This window comes from Panthera tigris, chromosome A2 (genome assembly GCF_018350195.1).
Source record: "Panthera tigris isolate Pti1 chromosome A2, P.tigris_Pti1_mat1.1, whole genome shotgun sequence".
Taxonomy (NCBI): Eukaryota; Metazoa; Chordata; class Mammalia; order Carnivora; family Felidae; genus Panthera; species Panthera tigris.
Window position 1 is genome coordinate 58,634,635 of NC_056661.1, and position 17,788 is coordinate 58,652,422.

At 45.9% G+C, this 17,788-nt stretch overlaps 1 protein-coding gene across 5 annotated transcripts in view; it reads right to left on the bottom strand.

The window, feature by feature from the left end:
• Window positions 1–17,788, bottom strand: part of CHCHD6 (coiled-coil-helix-coiled-coil-helix domain containing 6) — a 249,168-nt gene that overhangs the window by 144,415 nt on the left and 86,965 nt on the right. Inside the window, exon 1 of one of the 5 annotated variants that reach the window (XM_042962405.1) lies at window positions 3,629–3,891. The exons of the other annotated variants lie outside the window; for them this stretch is intronic. Coding sequence (XP_042818339.1) covers window positions 3,629–3,859 — 231 coding nt within the window. The 5' untranslated portion in view covers window positions 3,860–3,891. Of the gene's footprint in view, window positions 1–3,628; window positions 3,892–17,788 lie in introns of those variants that run through there. 5 annotated transcript variants of the gene reach the window in all.

Here is a 17,788-nt window from a genome sequence, read left to right on the forward strand (position 1 = left end):
CAAAATTTAAAACTTTTGTATTTCTCATCAAGAAGGAGAAAAGACACCCACAGAACAAGTAAAAATATTTGCAAATTATTTCTCTCACAAGGGACTATATCCAAAATATATAAAGAACTCTTACAATCCCAAAATTAAGAAGGCCAATAACCTAACCTAAAAAGAACAAAGGATTCAAACAGACATTTCTTCAAAGAACATATATAATTGGCCAATCACCACATCAGAAGGGGTTCAGTATCACTAAGTAGAGAAATGCAAATCAAAACCACAAAGAGGTACCACTTTACACCCAGTAGAGGAGCTATAACCAAAAGGAAAGACAGTAACAAGCATTGACAAGAATGTAGAGACAGACACTGGAACCCTCAGACGCTGCTGGTGGGAATGTAAAATGGAGCAGCCACTGTGGAAGAGTCTGGAAAAACAGTTCCTCCAAAGGTTAAAGTTAAGAGTTACCATATAAGTGAATTGAACAATACCTAACCAGAGAATTGAAAACGTATGTCCAATAAGAACTCATTTGTGAATTTTTATAAGCATTATTCATAGTTAACTCGATAGTGGAAACAACCCAAATGCCACCACCTGACGAATGGATAAATACAATATGGTACAACGGAATATTATTCAGCCGTAAAAAGAAATGAAGCACTGACACATGCTACAGTATAGACGAACCTTGAAAATATTATGTTCAGAATAAGCCAGACACAAAGACCATAGATAAAGAAAATAGTCGTATGGTTTCCGGGGGCTGGAGGTTGGGAGGGAATAGGGAGTTACTGCTAATGGGTATGGGGTATCTGGGGATGGTGTGAAAATGTTCTGGAATTAGATAGTGGTGATGATTGTACAATTCTACGATTATACCAAAAACACTGAATTGTACACCTTAAAAGGGTGAATTTTATGGTATATGAATTCCATCTACATAAAGCTGTTATTTTCTAAAGTGCTTCTAGAAGAAAACAGCAGAGAGTGGAAACTAGCTTCATGACCACAGTATAGGCAAAGATGTTCTTCTAAACATCTAAAGAAAATGGGACTTAACATAACAAAAGAGATTATTAAGGAAGTAAAGAGGCAGGCCCAGACTGGGAGAAGGTATTTGGATTATACAGTTTCAACAAAGGACTCGATTCAAAAGATATAAAGCATTCCTACAACTTAATAAAATAAAATAAAATAAAAAATAAAATAAAATAAAATAAAATAAAATAAAATAAAATAAAATCCAAAACTTTTTTAATGAGCAAAAAAAATCTGAACTGGCATTTCACAAAAGAGGATATCTAAATGGCTAACAAACATTTGAAAAACATTTGGAAAACAATGAACTCAACCTCAACAATCATCAGGAAGTGCAAATTAAAACCACTGTATCTCTACCAGAATAGTTGAAATTCCAACAAATGACAAGAAGAAATACGGCAAAGATGTGGAGTAACCAGAACCTTCCTACATTATTGGAGGAAATACAAACGGATATGACTTGGGGAAAATGTTTGCCAATTCCATTTCCAGGTAAATGCTCAACAAACACAAATGCTTATGTCCACCAAAACACATGGACAAAAATACCCACAACAGCATTATTCACAAGAGTCCCAAACTGGAAACAACCTACATGTCCATCAATGTAGACTGGCTCGATATGCTGTGGCATGTTCACAGAATGAAATGCTACATGGAGACAGGACAGGTAAAACTATTGCTAAATAGAATATGAATAAATGTCACAGACATAATGTGCAGCCAAAGAAGCCACAAAAAAGGCCATACCGTACACCTGAATGAATACAGAGTTCTGGAACAGGCCAGCCGATCCACGACAGCAGAAGTCAAAACAGTGGTTATGTCTAGGGAGTCCTGATTAGGAGAGGGTCCAAGGGAACCTTCTGTGATACTAGAAATTGTCTACCTCTCAATCCCAGTTGTGCTTACACCTAGGTAAAGGTCTGTTAAGGCCTGTGGATTTATTTTTATATCTCAATAAAATACGTATTTTTAAAAAAATACCATGGCTAGCCACTGCGGCCAAGGAGGCCAAAGAAAGAGGCTAGAGTGCCCATTAGACATGTGTCTCTGGGGTACCTGGGTGGCTCAGATGGTTGAGTGTCTGACGTCGGCTCAGGTCATGATCTCACAGTTTGTGACTTCGAGCCCCACATCGGGCTCTGTGCTGACAGCTCAGAGCCTGGAGCCTGCTTCCGATTCTGTGTCGCCCTCTCTCTCTGCTCCTCCCCTGCTTACACTCTGCTCTCTCTCTCAAAAATAAATAAACATTAAAAAATTTTTTTAGAAAGAAAAAATATGTCTCTAACAGAGAGGATGGGCAGATCTTTGAAGAGGGGGGCGATGGGGGTGGGGACAGCACAGTTGTGGCCTCTGGGGGCATTACTGTGAGCTGGACAGTTCCCTCGAGGTATGCTCGTTACATCCAGAACACGCAGCTGGCAGGCAGCAGAGCCAGCATTTGAACCCAGGTCCGTCTCCCAAGCTGCCTCTTTCCACTAAGCTACGCTATCTCTTGTGACAAAAGCGGCCCAGGCAGCTGTCCAAGCAAAGGCTCCTTCAGTTGGCTTTTCCTCAAATTTCCTCATTAGTGGAGAATTCTCCTTCAGAGCAAGGTCCAGCAATGTCCCGCAAAACTCCCAGAATCTCAAGCTGAGGATGCTGCCCTTTGGCGTTCGCTATGCCTAAATGACTCCAGGGCTGGGAAGTCCCATCTTCCCTATGTAGACATACTCGAAAGCCAAATGTTCCCTGACACACACACACACAGGTGTCCGTGTTGACACCTGTCTGCCACAAGAGGCCTCAATTAGGTGTGGCCACTCGTGATCTCAGTCAACTCACAGGTGCCAAGGTCTCAGGAGAGAAGTTTTCTGGCAGGCTGGGAAGGTGTGGCCAGCTGGTTTCCGTGCCTCGATGACAGTCAGTGCCTGGCTACAGGCCATGGCCTGACACGGGGGGACAGGAGCAGTCGGGCCTACCATAAAGCTCCCTCTATTTGGGAGGGACCCAAGGGGTCAACACGTCTTTTTCTTTCTCTTGCCAACTTCCACCAAAACCAGAACTGCCTTCATACGATGTCCACAAACCTGGCCTGGCCGTGAGGCATGCTTTGCTCTGAGATGTCGGGCTACCAAGCTGCTCAGGAATAGGCATTGGCTGTCCACCACTGTGAGACTGAGGGGCTCAGAGGGCAAGACCACATCCTCCTGGGCGACTGTCAGAATTCATCCCTATCATGCCTGCACCCGGGCTCAATGTATTCTTTCATAGAGAAGAAATTTTTTTTGGAAAAAAGCCTGAACCCAGGAGCCCGTAGCCCCACCTTTCCATCATGATGCAGTGTGGCAGGGGCTCAGAGGATAGGATGGCTTTACCAAAGGGAGGCCAGAGTCTGCCCCGCACAGAATGCACTGGGTGGGGGCAGCCAGCAGAAATGGAGGCTGCTGAGAGCTGCCCACATCACATCACAGAAGCTTCAAGCTGATCGGCTAACCTGATCTCAAAAATCCATCCTCGCACCTCCCGGCCTCCCTGTGAGGGCTGGGAGGAGACAGCATCGGTGTGCAGACCACAGCCCCACAGGCCAATATCTGCGTCAGCAGCTTACCTCAGGCTGTCTTAGACCCATTGGTGATGCCATGAGGACAGTCGCAGGAGAGACTGGGTTGCCACAGAGAATGGAATCAGACAAGAGGGAGACATGAGGGACACAAGGGGCCACGGCTGCTGTCTGTTGACCCCCCCACCGAGGAAAGGTTTCTGGTAATGAGGTCTGCTGCCTTTCAGGAAAAGACCTCTGCACGGAGCACTGGGTAGCAGTGGCCAATCTGCTCAGCATCTGTGGGCAGGAGAGTTCATCTTCTTAACTGGTGAGATGTGAAGGCCACCATGTTGCCATGGTGATTTGTATTAGAGAACACCGTGGCCCACACGGATAGGCCATCGCTTCATATGCCTTCATTTATTTCCTCTTAAAAACTACATTTTAATACAGAGTCAAAACCAGTGCACGTAACAAACATAAGGAAAGGCAGGCCTGCTGTCTCCGAGGGGATCCGGCTACCTCCGAGAGACCGATTTAGAACTTGTGAGCAGAATGCTCACACACTCAGCAAAGCATTTGTGGAGCACCGAGCCCTGGCGAGGGGCCGGGCCAGGCTTTGTGGGAGACAAGAGTCAAATGCCGCAAAGCACCTGTTTACGGGAAAAGGAGAGAAGCTCGTCCATAACAAAGGTGCAACAGAGGTGGGAAGGTGGGATGGGCCGAGTTCTGCCATCAGGGCTACCAAATGCACAAGAACACAGAGGTAAAGATGCCTTACAGCAAGAGGATCACGAAGTGCTACATAAAAGGAAGGAGAGCACACACCAACACCTCCCACTGCCAGGCTTTGCTTCACAGGTCCATCTCACCCTAACGAGGCACCAGGCCAATCAGGCCACTCTCTACAGGGGGCGGGGGGGGGGGCGGCAACTGAGGAAGGAGGTGAACTGTCCTGGACAGAGCTGGACAGCAGCCAAGCCCGGATTCTAGCCCAGGCTTGTCTGACTCTCCTTACCACTTTTAACGGCCTCCCAGGGGCATCTAACCTAGACTGAATGCATTTCAAAGAGGAAGTGGGGTGCGGGCACTCCAGGCTGACAGCAGAGGCCACGTCACCAGAGGCAGCACAGCACAGGGCATAGAGAGAGGGGTACAGGTGGCAGAGGCAGGAAGTTCAGGAAGGTTCAGACACAGCCAGATCTTAGGGCCTCCCGTGCAACCGATAGAGCTGGGAAGGGCAATGGGGTCAGCAGACAGAAAGACAGCAGGGCTATGAACAACTAAGCTGGACAGCAGCTGACCAGACCCTCGTGCTGTGTGCCCTGCAGAGCAGGTCATGTGCTGGGGGCCTCACTGAAACAGGCACTTGTAGGCGCTTGGCCTTCTCTGGATGACGGCACAGATGTGAAAACGCACAGTCAGCTGACAGGGAGAGGAAGCCAGGGCCTTTTTTTGGTAACTATCAATACCCTAGAAGTGGCTTTCCAACATCTGCCAGGAAAGCTTTTCATTTAAAAAGAAAAAAAAAAAGAAGAAGAAGAAGAAGAGGAGGAGGAAAATCTATCTGGCAAAACCCCAAGGTACTCGATTGTAAAGAGAACACAACGAAACCGCATTCCTTTCTATAGGGCTCTGCTGCCTTCTGGCTTTCAGTCATTAAAACAGACAGGCAAGAACATTTTGCAGAGGTACTGAGCCCTGAGCTCACACACCATATTCTGCCCAGAGAGAGTGGTAGGTGATTGTCTGAGCAGGAGAAGCCTCCTCACCCTTACAAAAGGATCCGCAGCAGAGCTCCTTGAAGTAACAAGTTCCCTGGTGCATTTATTTATTTATTTATTTTTAGGGGTTTTTTTTAATTTTTTTTTTAACATTTATTTATTATTGAAAGACAGAGAGACACAGAGCATGAGCAGGGGAGGGATAGAGAGAAGGGGAAACATAGAATCTGAAGTAGGTTTCAGGCTCTGAGCTGTTAGCACAGAGCCCGATGTGGGGCTCGAACTCACAAACTGAGAGATCATGAACTGAGCCAAAGTCGGTCGCTTAACCAACTGAGCCACCCAGGCGCCCCTCCCTGGTGCATTTAAAGCCAAGAGTCTATTCATGCTCCCACCACTGTAGCGAAGTCTGTTCGCAAAACAGAGCTCAAGAACAAGATAATGAAACTCCTCTGTCCCAATCCCTCAGACCCACACCCAGCATCTATAGGAGCACCAAGATTCTAGAATCCCAATCCTTCCTAAAGGGAGACAAGCTTCCCCCACCAATGAGAGCTGGCTGGCTGGAAAAGCCCATCAATGAGCACATCTGCCATAAGGAAAATGTGAGTTTTGAGACATCCAGGTGGTCGCACCAACAGAGCCAAGCAATGGCTCCCAGATCAGTTCAACCACCTGGATGTTGGCTATGTTTGGTCACATCCAACAGGACAAAAGCCTCCACGCGCCTGGCTCTGTACTGGGCTCTCATCATTCTCCTGGCAAATCTGCTGTGAGCACACAGTTTACAGTGCTGCCAGGAGAAATCATAGGAATTATAACAGTCCGCGAGTACCTCAAGAAACATCTGGCCTGCAGGTGGATGCGGACACACAGTGCTCCAAGGGAAGACGGGACAGAGGCGGAGGACCAGGAGGAGGAGAAGCCGGGGAAGGAATCAGAGGAGCCCACGGAGAGAAGAGGACACTTGAGCTTCATATCAACAGACACCTCTTACCTGGGCAGAGGACCGGGGAAAGCACCTGCAAAGCAGAAGTTACATTCTAAGCAAAGCACAGAGGGTTAGAGCTGCAGTCTCCTGCAAACAGGTGAAGAGTTCTGTGCCTCCAGCAGGGGTGCGGGTCTCTAGCCTGGGGAAAAGCTGGGAGGAGGTCACCAGAGGCACAGCTAAGCACCTTGACTACTAGGCTATAGGGGTGGGACCTGATCACAGAAATGAAGGAGAGCCTGGCATAGCTTGGGTCAAAGAAGCAGCAGCCTCGGACATGTGTTTCTGATGGCTAATTCCACGGCAGGGTAGAGGATGAGTCCCAAGGGAACAAGGACACCTGACAGATCGGTTAGGGGTCAAGAGCCCACAGAGCAGCACCAAAAGCCAAGAGTACAAAAGTAGTCATGCGGAGAAAAGAGGATTGATCGAAGAGGCAAACTTCAAGGTTAAGTGGACACGAGTAGTAGCTGGAATGAGATGAGAGGGTGGGAGGAGTCAGGGATGCGAAGCGAGTTTCCAGCCTGCTGCTCGCCCACCTAAAGAACACCAGGAGAAGAGCAGACAGGGGAGAAGAGACAGAGAGATGTGACCCGGATGTATGGGAAAATTCGGAGCTGCCGGCATACACAGGACAGCTGAGACCACGGGAAGACAGGAAACACCCAGAGAGATGTCGGAATAAAAATGGGATATATCCCTGGGGAGCAGCAATATTTAAGGATCAGGTAGGAAATAAAACAAGGCTTTGCTGAAAACATAACCCTGCGATAAAAGGACTTACACCCTTATGTTTTCTCCAAAGCCTGTCATCACCAAGCTGCAGGTCTCCCCAGGTTTGGGTGGGACTTCTCCTCTCCTTCCCATCTGCACTTCAGCAAAGAGACAAATTCCCTTAAGGAGGCAGAGAAGGGGTGACAAAGAACTTTTAAAACAAACCGTCTTTCCCTCCTCTGTTCTCTCCATACAGAGATCATTCCTACCTATATTTCTTTCTGACCACCTATGATTTCAGGCCAATAACCTACCCTTGAGAAATGTACCTCAATCCAGAAATACAATGTCAAGAAAAGCCACACATCAATACTCTTGATGCAATAAGCCTAGGAAAGTTGGCTATGTTTAACGCCGGATTCAAAACAATCCCTTTGGGGAACCCCGTCCTATTCCAAACAAATGCAGAGTTGGATATGGATTCTTCTCTGCTTATTCTCCTGTCTGAATGAGACCTTACTAAGATCTAGAACGAACAGCTTCCTGGCAGCTCCTGTAACTAACAGACACTTTGAGGTTCAGTCTGGGTAGACAGCCACCTGGCCCAAACAGAACCGGCTCCGGGCCTCCAAGACGGGCTCGAGGGCCCAGAGCCACAACTATTAAGGAGGCAAGCAGACAAGGGTGGGCCCTGAATCCAGCACATATTGGGCCCATCAGCGTGCGTCCAGGCTCCCCTGTACAGTCAGGAGAGTGGCCTCGCTAGCCCGGCAGTCCTGGCAATATGCTCTCTCCTCCCTGTTTTCATTTGCAAAAATAAGGCTAAGGCCCTTCTCAAAGGGTATTTGTGATGATTCAAGGAGCTAATGTGGGTCACCTGTCTTTCAGTCCTTCCCATCGCTAAGGACGTAGCGGTGTAGAGGTAACTATGACTTTTAGCGAAACTCACTGAAAAGGTGGCTGTCCACATCCTTATGTTTTATTCAAACAACAAACTTCTCTAGCATATTTTAAAATAACAGCATGTAGGGACGCCTGGGTGGCTCAGTCGGTTAAGCGTCTGACTTCGGCTCAGGTCATGATCTCACGGTTCGTAAGTTCGAGCCCTGCGTTGGGCTCTGTGCTGACAGCTTAGAGCCTGGAGCCTGCTTTGGATTCCTCTCTCCCTGACCCTCTGCCACTCATGCTCTGTCTGTCTCTCTCTCAAAAATAAATAAACACAAAAAATTTAAATAAATAAATAAAATAGCAGCATATATGTAATATATATATATATATATATATATATACATACATTTTTTATTTATTTACTTTTGAGAGTGAGAGAGAGAGAGAGAGAGAGACAGAGCATGAGCAGGGGACGGGTAGAGAGAGAGAGGGAGACAGAATCTGAAGCAGGCTCCAGGCTCTGAGCTGTCCGCACAGAGCCCGACGCAGGGCTTAAACTCATGAACTGTAAGATCACGACCAGAGCCGAAGTCGGGCGCTTAACCGACAGCGCCACCCAGGTGCCCCATGTGATATATTATTGACGTTAATTCTGAACTGCCTTTCCCACAACCTCATTTGATCCTTAATACTAATCCTGTATAGTCAACAAGTAGGGACAGCATCCTTATCAACAGGATAACAAAGCCAAGGCTCAGAAGTGGCCCAACTTGTCCAAGGTCACAGGGCCAGAAAAACCAAAATGTGGAATTCATAAGTTCTGAATTCAAAACTTAGTTTTTTTCAGTTTTAGGATGTACAGACCCGCTGCTTGCTACAGGTGAGAAATTTCACATAAAATACCTCATCGAATTTCTGACTCTATATCCTGTATCCTTCTATAGCACTATGCTAACTCCCTAGAAGGGGTTCATACTTACAAACTTCTATTTTTACAAACTCAACCATAGTACAGTGCAGAGGGCAAACATTACACACAGACAATCATGGTAGGTTCCCAAATGGCCTAGAATTCCTGGAGGAAGGTAAGCCACAAACACCAGCGCCCCTGGGATGAGGAGACAAAATATACTGGGACATTCGGAGGTACATTTAAACATCCCAGGGTGCCAATCAACAGGCCAAAGAAGAAACAGTCCTCCACAAAATGTAACCACATCAAGTTAAAGCAAGAAATGAAACACAACTCGAAAGGCACAAAATAAACAGGAAAACATTCTTTAGCTGTACTAGAAGCCAGAACAAGATGATCTTGCCAATTTTTAATATGAGGTTAATAAGTGATCATGTGAAAAATATGTGTAATGTTTTTTTCCTCCAAATTCAAAGTCACATGTGGACTACAGACTTCAATCAGGCCACACAGGGAAGGGGAGAGAGGGAAACTAGATCTGTGTCTCCAAATTTGCATGGGAGCCTCAGGAAAGTAGCCAAATCCATTCCAGGAAATCTGGTATTTCTAAGATTTCATGGAGGACTGAGAATATGCCTGAACAATCTGGAAAAGAGCCACTGTGATGTCTGTACGTACAAAAGAACTTCAAGGATACAAGACTGGAAAACTGCAGATGCATAAACTTCATTAGAGGGTTTGCGGTTTTCCCTTCTAATACTAAAAGCTACACTTTCCCCCAGATGCCACCGGCAGGGTGGGGCTGTAAATAAAACAAAAAACCCATTTGCAAATACCTAAGAGGAGAAGGAGCCCTGCTCTGGCATGGCTGTGCGAAGAGTCAGTCTGCCAGGTTAGATTAATCTTCTAGGTTAGAGTAATAGGCTCATAGGTCATAGGGCCACATTGTCTGGCTTTGGCAGGAAATTAGACCCCGTCCTCTCTGACATGGTCATCCGTGAGAAGGGTCAACCATGAGGTAAAGTCCCTTTAAGCAAGAGGCTAAATGTCTGCAGACTGCATTCAGTTCACATCAGTAAGCCTTGTGGGTCACAAGGATTTCATAAACAGCACCGTGGAGGAATATATCCTCAGCCCAAATTTGTCAAGCAGCCTTATCCAACACCTCGTTGCCAGTCCGCTGGAGTGCTGTAGCTTAAGTGCATAGATAAGAAAAAAGTTTGGGCCAGGGGAAAGAATGGAAAAGTTACCACACGCAGAAGAAAAAAACTGAATAGCAGTCCCAAACAAGTAAGCCCACAAAGCCACTTTTTGTCAACAGACACATTCTATTTGGTTAGCAAAAATTGAAACTAATTGCCAACACTTAAAACTTCAGAGGTTTCACGTAAAACTGTAGAAAAATCAGAGCATACGTCAAGAGTAAACCCGCATTCCTATCTGGCAGCAATCAGCTGGAGCTGGAGACCCCCTCCTCTGCATAGACACTTCGGTTTGCCACAGTCTACACCATTCCCTATGGAAGGTCACACACCACATACAAGGTCAATTCCACCCGATTAATCCTGCATGGCTTCCAGGAGCTTTGGAGAGGAGATTGCTACCTCTTGATTAGAAGGATAATATTATGTAGAAATTTGATCACTGGTCACATAAAAACAAGTGAATCAATACAAAGAACTACAATTAGGAATGAAAATCAAACTACAGAAATAGCCCTTTTTCCCCAATGTTTTTGATACGCAGTAGAGCTTGGTACTGAGTCCTTTTCTCTTCTCTCTGTCGCTCTCTCATTCCATAGACACATACCATCTACTCCCCATCAATGACCGTGGGCTGTTGAACGGTGCTCTCGGATTCTAACCTGGATGTCCTGCAGCAGGACACCTGATGCACCTGAATGCACAGGCTTCTCTGAAGTGTCTACACTGAGCCTGGGCCCTTCCCCTACCCTGCCCCACCCACGCAACCTGTTCCTCTTCTTATGTCTGCAGCTCAGGAAGTACCCACTCTCCACTCAGAAGCTTGAGGGCATCAACACTGAGCCGCCTTCTTGTTTGCTTGCTTTCTTAAAAAATAAACTTTTTAGTTTGGAATAACTATAGATTTACCCAAAAAAAGTTGCAAAGACAATACAGTGAGTTCCTGCATTCTCCTCAGCCAGCTTCCCCTGATGTTAACAATTATCGTGGATCCTTTTTCCCAACTAAGAAGCTAACTTTATTATTACTACTAGTTAAACTCAAGACTATTTGGATTTAACACTTACCACCCTTGTCCTTTTTTTGTTCCAGAATCCAATCCGGAGTATGACACTGCATTTAGATCCCCTCTCTTTTTAAAGTGTGTTTCTATTGACATCGAATGGTACGTAAAGTCTATCGATGTTTGGCTCACCTCTCCCCATGTCCCCAGAGACAACCCAGATGAGTTTAGCAGCTTCAAGTATTTGCTGCTATGTTCCTAATTCTGCCATCTTCTGCCATCACTATGAAAGATGAGAATTTAGCTCCCTTACACACACCTCCAAAGGTATCTCCCCTCGTCCCATCATCCCAACGAGTGTGATCATAACATTTGTATAGCTCAGTGTTTACTGCTTACAACATGACTGTGTAAATATTATCCCTCGTTGAGCAGTTATGTTTCCTTCCTAGTATAACATTGTTCTCTCTGGAATTAAATGTTTATTCCTTTATGGAAGGGTAAAGACACTGCCCCGCTGTCTTGTAGCTTCCAGTGTTGCTACTCTCTGGACACAGATTCTTAACTCTTTGTACATAACCTCTTTTCTTTTCATCTTGAGTTATTATTATGCAGGCTTTTAAGATGGCCCCCATGGTGCTCGGCCAGTTACCTTAGTTGGTTAGAGCATGGTGCTAATAATAAGATGGCCCCAGTGATCTCCATCTCCCAGCGTTCACACCCTTGTGGTGGCAATTCCCTCCCCGTGAACGTAGGCTGGACCTAGTGACTTGCTTCTAGCAAAGAGAATTCAGTGAAAGTGATGCGGTGTTGCTTCCGAGACTGGGTTACAGAAGACTGTGACTTCTGTCTTGCTCATGCTCTCCCTTGCTCACTCGATGAATCAGGCTGCCATGCTGTGAGCTGACATCCAGACAGATCCAAGTGGCAGGAAACAGGCCCTTGATCGAACGGCCCACAAGGAACTGAACCCTGCCAACAGCCATGTGAATCAGTGTGAGACTGGATCCACCCCAATCGAGTCTGCTTGGACTGTAGCTCTAACCAATACTTCAGTCACAGCCTTGTGAGATACCCAGGGCCAAATGACCCTGCGAAGCCCACAGAGACCATGGGATACAGTGTGGCCATTCTAAGCCAGGGTCAGCAAACTAGAGCCCTGAAGTGGTGGCATGCTTCTACAAATAAAGTTTTGTGGGAATACGGTCATAACTACTCATTCAGGTATAATCGATGGCTGCTTTTGCACTGCAGTAACAGAGCTGAGGGACTGCAACAGAGACCCCATATGGCCCACCAGCCTAAAATACTGAAGAAAACACTTGCCACTCCCTGCTCTGAGCCACTAAGCTTTGGTGTAATTTGTTATGCAGAAATAGAAAATGTGTCCTTCTCCCTGGAAACTTTTAGGATCCATGTTGGTCCTTTATGGTCTAAAATTTCATGACGACGTACCCTGGTAGAGATCTATTTTCAAAAGCTAATGGGCTGGGAACTAATGGCCCTCTCTGGCATCTGGAGGCTCTCATTCCTCAGTTCTGGGAAACTTTCTGAAATCGATTCATTAATAACATCTTCCATTTTCTCTTTCTGGTACTGCCATTATTTGGGTGTCTGACCTCCAGAACGAAGCCTCTACTTTCCCTAATGTCTCTCTCATATTTTCCATCTCTGTCTTAGTTTTTAACCACTCCTGTAGCCATTTCACGAATACAGTGTTTCCTCCTGTCTGATGGGATTTTTTTTTAAGCTGCAAAAAAGTTTTCCCCAGCTCCCCTCCACTGTTTGCTTCCTGGTGCATCTGATCTCGTTGTTTGTTTGAGACTACAGAGACGGAGTGTTTCCATTGGCTACCTTTATTGGTTTATATTCTGGTCACGTTACAGGAGGTTATCAAACGTCTGAGGATCTCTCGACAGGATCGGCCCCTCAGATTTAAGAATGAAGAAATAACAAAGTGCTACAGGGTCTGTCTCTGTGGGAGCAGTCTGCCGACTGGTTAGGTGATCTGGTCACAACATTTTACTGAAGAACTTCCAACTTCCAGGGTTGTGGGACTTTTCACTTGGGGTCTTCAACTTCTCATAACGGAATCTCCTTTTTTTTTTTTAACGTGTATTTATTTTGAGAGTCAGAGAGAGAACAGGGGAGGGGCAGAGAGAGGGGGGACAGAGGATCCAAAGGGGCTCTGCACTGACAGCACAGAGCCTGATGCAGGGCTCGAACGCATGATCTGCGAGATCATGACCTCAGCCAAAGTCAGATGCTTAACCGACTGAGCCACCCAGGGGCCCCTCATAATGGAATCTTTTAATCTCCTGTCTGGGAGGTTTGTGCCCGTGGTCCTGGAGTCAAGTAGGGAAAGAAGCCTCGGGCAGGGATGGAAGGTCTCACCTTGCCTTGTGTGTGATGCCCCATTCTCAGTGGTGCCTGCCGTCTCTGTACCCAAAGACCTTGCATGTTAATCTCACCGGGTGATAACCTGGAAGATTAACTGGGGGTTCCTCTGCAGGTGCAAAGGGGGTACAAATGCCACACTACACAGGTCGGGAGGTGACCTGGCCGCCTCCTGCATAGACTTCGGCCCATCCTTCCTTTCTCCACCCCAACTGCGGCCCACCTGCAAAGATGCCTGTCCCCCAGATTTCACGGCTCCCCGGGGTTCCATGCAGGGGCCCAGCTGCCTCTGTGTTTCTGTGCAGCAGGCCTGAGCTCCAGCCATCTCTATCTGCTCCGTCAACTACCCACTGATCACCTACCCCTTCCCAGCGTCACAATTTTGTTGCCACCATCCTCCTCTCCTGGTGTGTTTACTCTCATTTTAACCAGATTAGGGGAAGGCACAAACATAGAGGGTTGCGTTTAATATGCCATTTATAACAGGCAGCCCAGATGCCCTCGATCCCCACAGCCCTACAAACACCAGGCTCTACAATTGTGTTTCCTTGCTCTCTTTCATCATCGGTTCCTCTGCAAGCCCAAGGTCATTTCTCTAGGCCAGGCCCTCAGTTCACTGATGTACAGCCAGTTTCCTCATTTCCTTGCCCTTTCCTCTCTCCCTCCAAGCCACCCTTGAGTGGTTGTTTAAAACGCAAGTCAGGGGCACCTGGGTGGCTCAGTTGGTTAGGCGACTGACTTCGGCTCAGATCATGATCTCTCAGTTTGTGAGTTCGAGCCCCACATCGGGCTCTGTGCTGACAGCTCAGAGCCTGGAACCTACTTCTGATTCTGTGTCTCCCCCTCTCTCCACCCTTCCCCTGCTCATGCTCTGTGTCTCTGTCTCTCAATAATAAATAAACATTAAAAAAATAAATAAATAAATAATAAAATAAAATAAAATAAAATGCAAGTCAGATCATGTCACCCCCTGCCAACTGTTATGGGCTGAATTATGTTCCCTCCCCAAAATTTGTGTGTGGGAGTCCTAACCCCCAGTACCTCAGAATGTGACCTTATTTAGGGACAGGGTCTTTACAGAGGTAATCAAGTTAAAATGAGGTCATTAGGGTGCGCCCCAATCCAAAATGACTGGTGTCCTTATAAAGAGGGGAAACTTGAGACAGGAGACAGAAACGCACACAGGGAGAATGCCATATGAAAACGCACAGAGAGAAGAGAGCCATGTATAAGCCAAGAAATGGCCAAGGCTAGGAGGAGAGATGTGGAACTGACCCTTTCCTACCACCTTCCCTATGCCAACCCATGATTTCAGACCTCTGGCCTCAAGAACCATGAGACAATACACTTCAGTAGCTCTAAGTCACCCAGGTTGTGATATTTCATTACAGCAGCCCCAGGAAACCAATATGCCAGTGTAAAGAATTTCACGATTTACCACTGCCCTCTGTAAAAGGCTCTCCCTCTGGCCTGAAATTCCTCTCTCTGCCCCCGCTTTTTTTTCCCCCAGTGTTTAGTATTTTTGAGAGAGAGAGAGAGAGAGAGAGAGAGAGAGAGAGAGAGAAATTATGTGAGGGAGGGGCAGAGACAGGAGAAGGCACAGAATCCAAAGCAGGCTCCAGGCTCTGAGCTGTCAGCACAGAGCCCGACACGGGGCTTAATAAACCCACAAACTGCAAGATCATGACCTGAGCTCAAGTCGGATGCTCAACCAACTGAGCCACCCAGGCGCCCCCCGGCCCCACTTTTCCATCTCCACCAGGTTAACTGCTTCTCAAACTTAAGGTCTCTGTCCAAACTTCAATGAATTCTGGGTCTTTCCTGACAATTCCTCCTCTCTCTCCCCAATCCAACCCCAAGAAAAACCTGTGTCTGGGCTCTGTGTTCCTCCAGTGTATACTCTTCTTATTCACACGACGACAACACAATGCAATTCCCTGATCATTTCTCATACTCACCCCCCATGTGAAAGCCTCAGGAAGGCAAAGTCACGTCTGTCCTGTTGACAGCTTAACCCCAGCACACAGGACGCACAGGAGGCTTTCGGTTGGTGAATGGATGAACAAATCAATAGGAGAAAGAGGTCTCCATGTAATTAGTTCTGTCAAAAAAATAGTTAATACATTCAAAGATGTCAATCTTCCCCCAAATTAAGTTGTAATTAAACAGGCCCTTTTTTTTCAACTTGAGAAACGAATTCCAAAATTCAGCATAACAAATAAATGTATAAGAATGGTGATGAAAATTTAGAAAAGAATGGGGCAAGCTTTGTCTTGCCAGATATTAAAACATATTATAAAGCCATGGTAATTAAAAGAGTGCTAACTTAAAAAAAAAGAACAGAATAGTATGTGCAGTATGCCAACACATGTATACAAAGGGTGAAAATAAATTTTTAAAAAATGTTTATTTCTGAGAGACACAGAGAGAGAGAGAGAGAGAGAGAGAGAGAGCGCATGCACATGAGTGGAGGGGGGGCAGGGAGCGAGGGACACAGAGGCTGGCTCTGCTAACAGTAGACAGCCTGACGTGGGGCACAAGATCATAACCTGAGCCGAAGTCATACACTTAACCAACTGAGCCACCCAGGCGCCCCAATAAATTATAATTCTTGACTGAATGTGCATTTAAAAAAATCTCATGACTAGAAAACTAGTAATAGTGTTTACCTACAGAGGAGGGCAAGGACCGCATGGGTGGGTAAAAGGGTGGGAATAGACTTTTCACTGTCTGTCTATTTATACATTTTGAATTTGCAGCCATGTGACTGTTTAACTTACTTAAACAATAAGTTAAGGTTTTAAAAAGTGAAGCATCTTATGAATACATTAAAGGTACATGATAGGTCATGTGGATAAAAGAGCCAAGAAACAGGACCTCAACCACATGTGGAAATTCAATTTATGAAAAGAAAGTTGTCTCAGATCAGCGGGCCAATGGATCAGGAATGCCTAAATCAGCAAAGGATATTGAGACAACCGCTAATCCAGAGGAGGGAGGGGGGCAGGCGATTAGTCACCTAGTTTACACCATACGCTAAAATAAACTTCAAATAAACTGAAGAGTTACAGGTGAACAATAAAACCATAACATTATGAGAAAATTATAGACACACACAGTAAATATTTTTCTAGAGAGGTTTCTTAGAGAATAATCTGAAAATATATCACAACATTAACTGTGCATATGACTTTGACTAAGCAACGCTATTTTTAAGAATTTAACCGAAAGGAAATATTAGTCAAAAGAAGCAAAGAATGCGGATATGTATTTTACACAGTGTGGTTTCAACATTGAAAAATGGGAAATAAGTTAAATGCATTATAATAATAGGAAATTGGTTAAATACGTTATGTATATCCAATTATGAAAGAGTATGGAACCTTTTAAAAAGCAGTGTAGAATTATATTTATCGACATCATGTTTATTGAATTATACTTATTTATTCATTGACATGATATTTTGCTCAATGAAAAAGACGGTTTACAAAATAGCATATAAAGCATGACTTAACACTTTGGTGCTAGCTTAGAAGGATGGGTACCACGATGTTACTGGCATTCTTTTTCTCCAGATAGTGGAATTCTGGGTGTTTACTTCCACCTTTCTGCTGACCTATTGTCTGCCTTTCTCTCCCTAATCCCCAGCCCAGGAAAGGAACAGGTCACAAGGGACCAGACAGGGCACCCATCACTGGACTACAGCTGTCAACGGGGCACACAGGAGGCACCCAGGAATACGGCGTGCCACCAGCTGCGTGAATCTCTGATTCAGGAGTCAGGGCGAGCTGGCTCATCTCCCAGCCCTGGTCTTGCCAGCAAGACCACTTTGGACAGTTGTTTCTCCACACTTTGCTTCTGTTTTCTAAAGCAGCACAGACTCGCGTTTTATCACAGGAGTACGATGAAAATAAATATGACCAGACCACCTAGAAATGAACAGATTTTAGGACACAGATACTGAATAACAAATGCATCCTGCAGCCTGTCCAGGCATTCCCAGGCCCTATCGTATCAGTCTTGGATCGAGTAACCTCCCTCGCAAACACAATTTTCCGGCTCATAGTACTCGGACCTATCTGCTAAGTGCAGCCAGAGACAGGATTCCTTCAATCATTCAATACCTCCTTTGTTTTTCTGAGTCTGCACCAAGTTCCTGGCTATAAAAGAGCTCCCGAAATGACTTAAACACAGGCTCCACCTTTGAGGAACCTGTGTTTTAGGGAACAGGAGAGAAGGCAGCAATAGAGACGAGGTGGGTAGTGTGGTATAGCACAACCAGGCCTGGGGGTCAGGGACTCTTCCTAAGGAGTGTACATCCAGGCCCACCCTGAAACTTTTCCTGTTAATCTGTAGAGGGCAAAAACTGGGACATTCCAGGATACGGGAGAAACCAC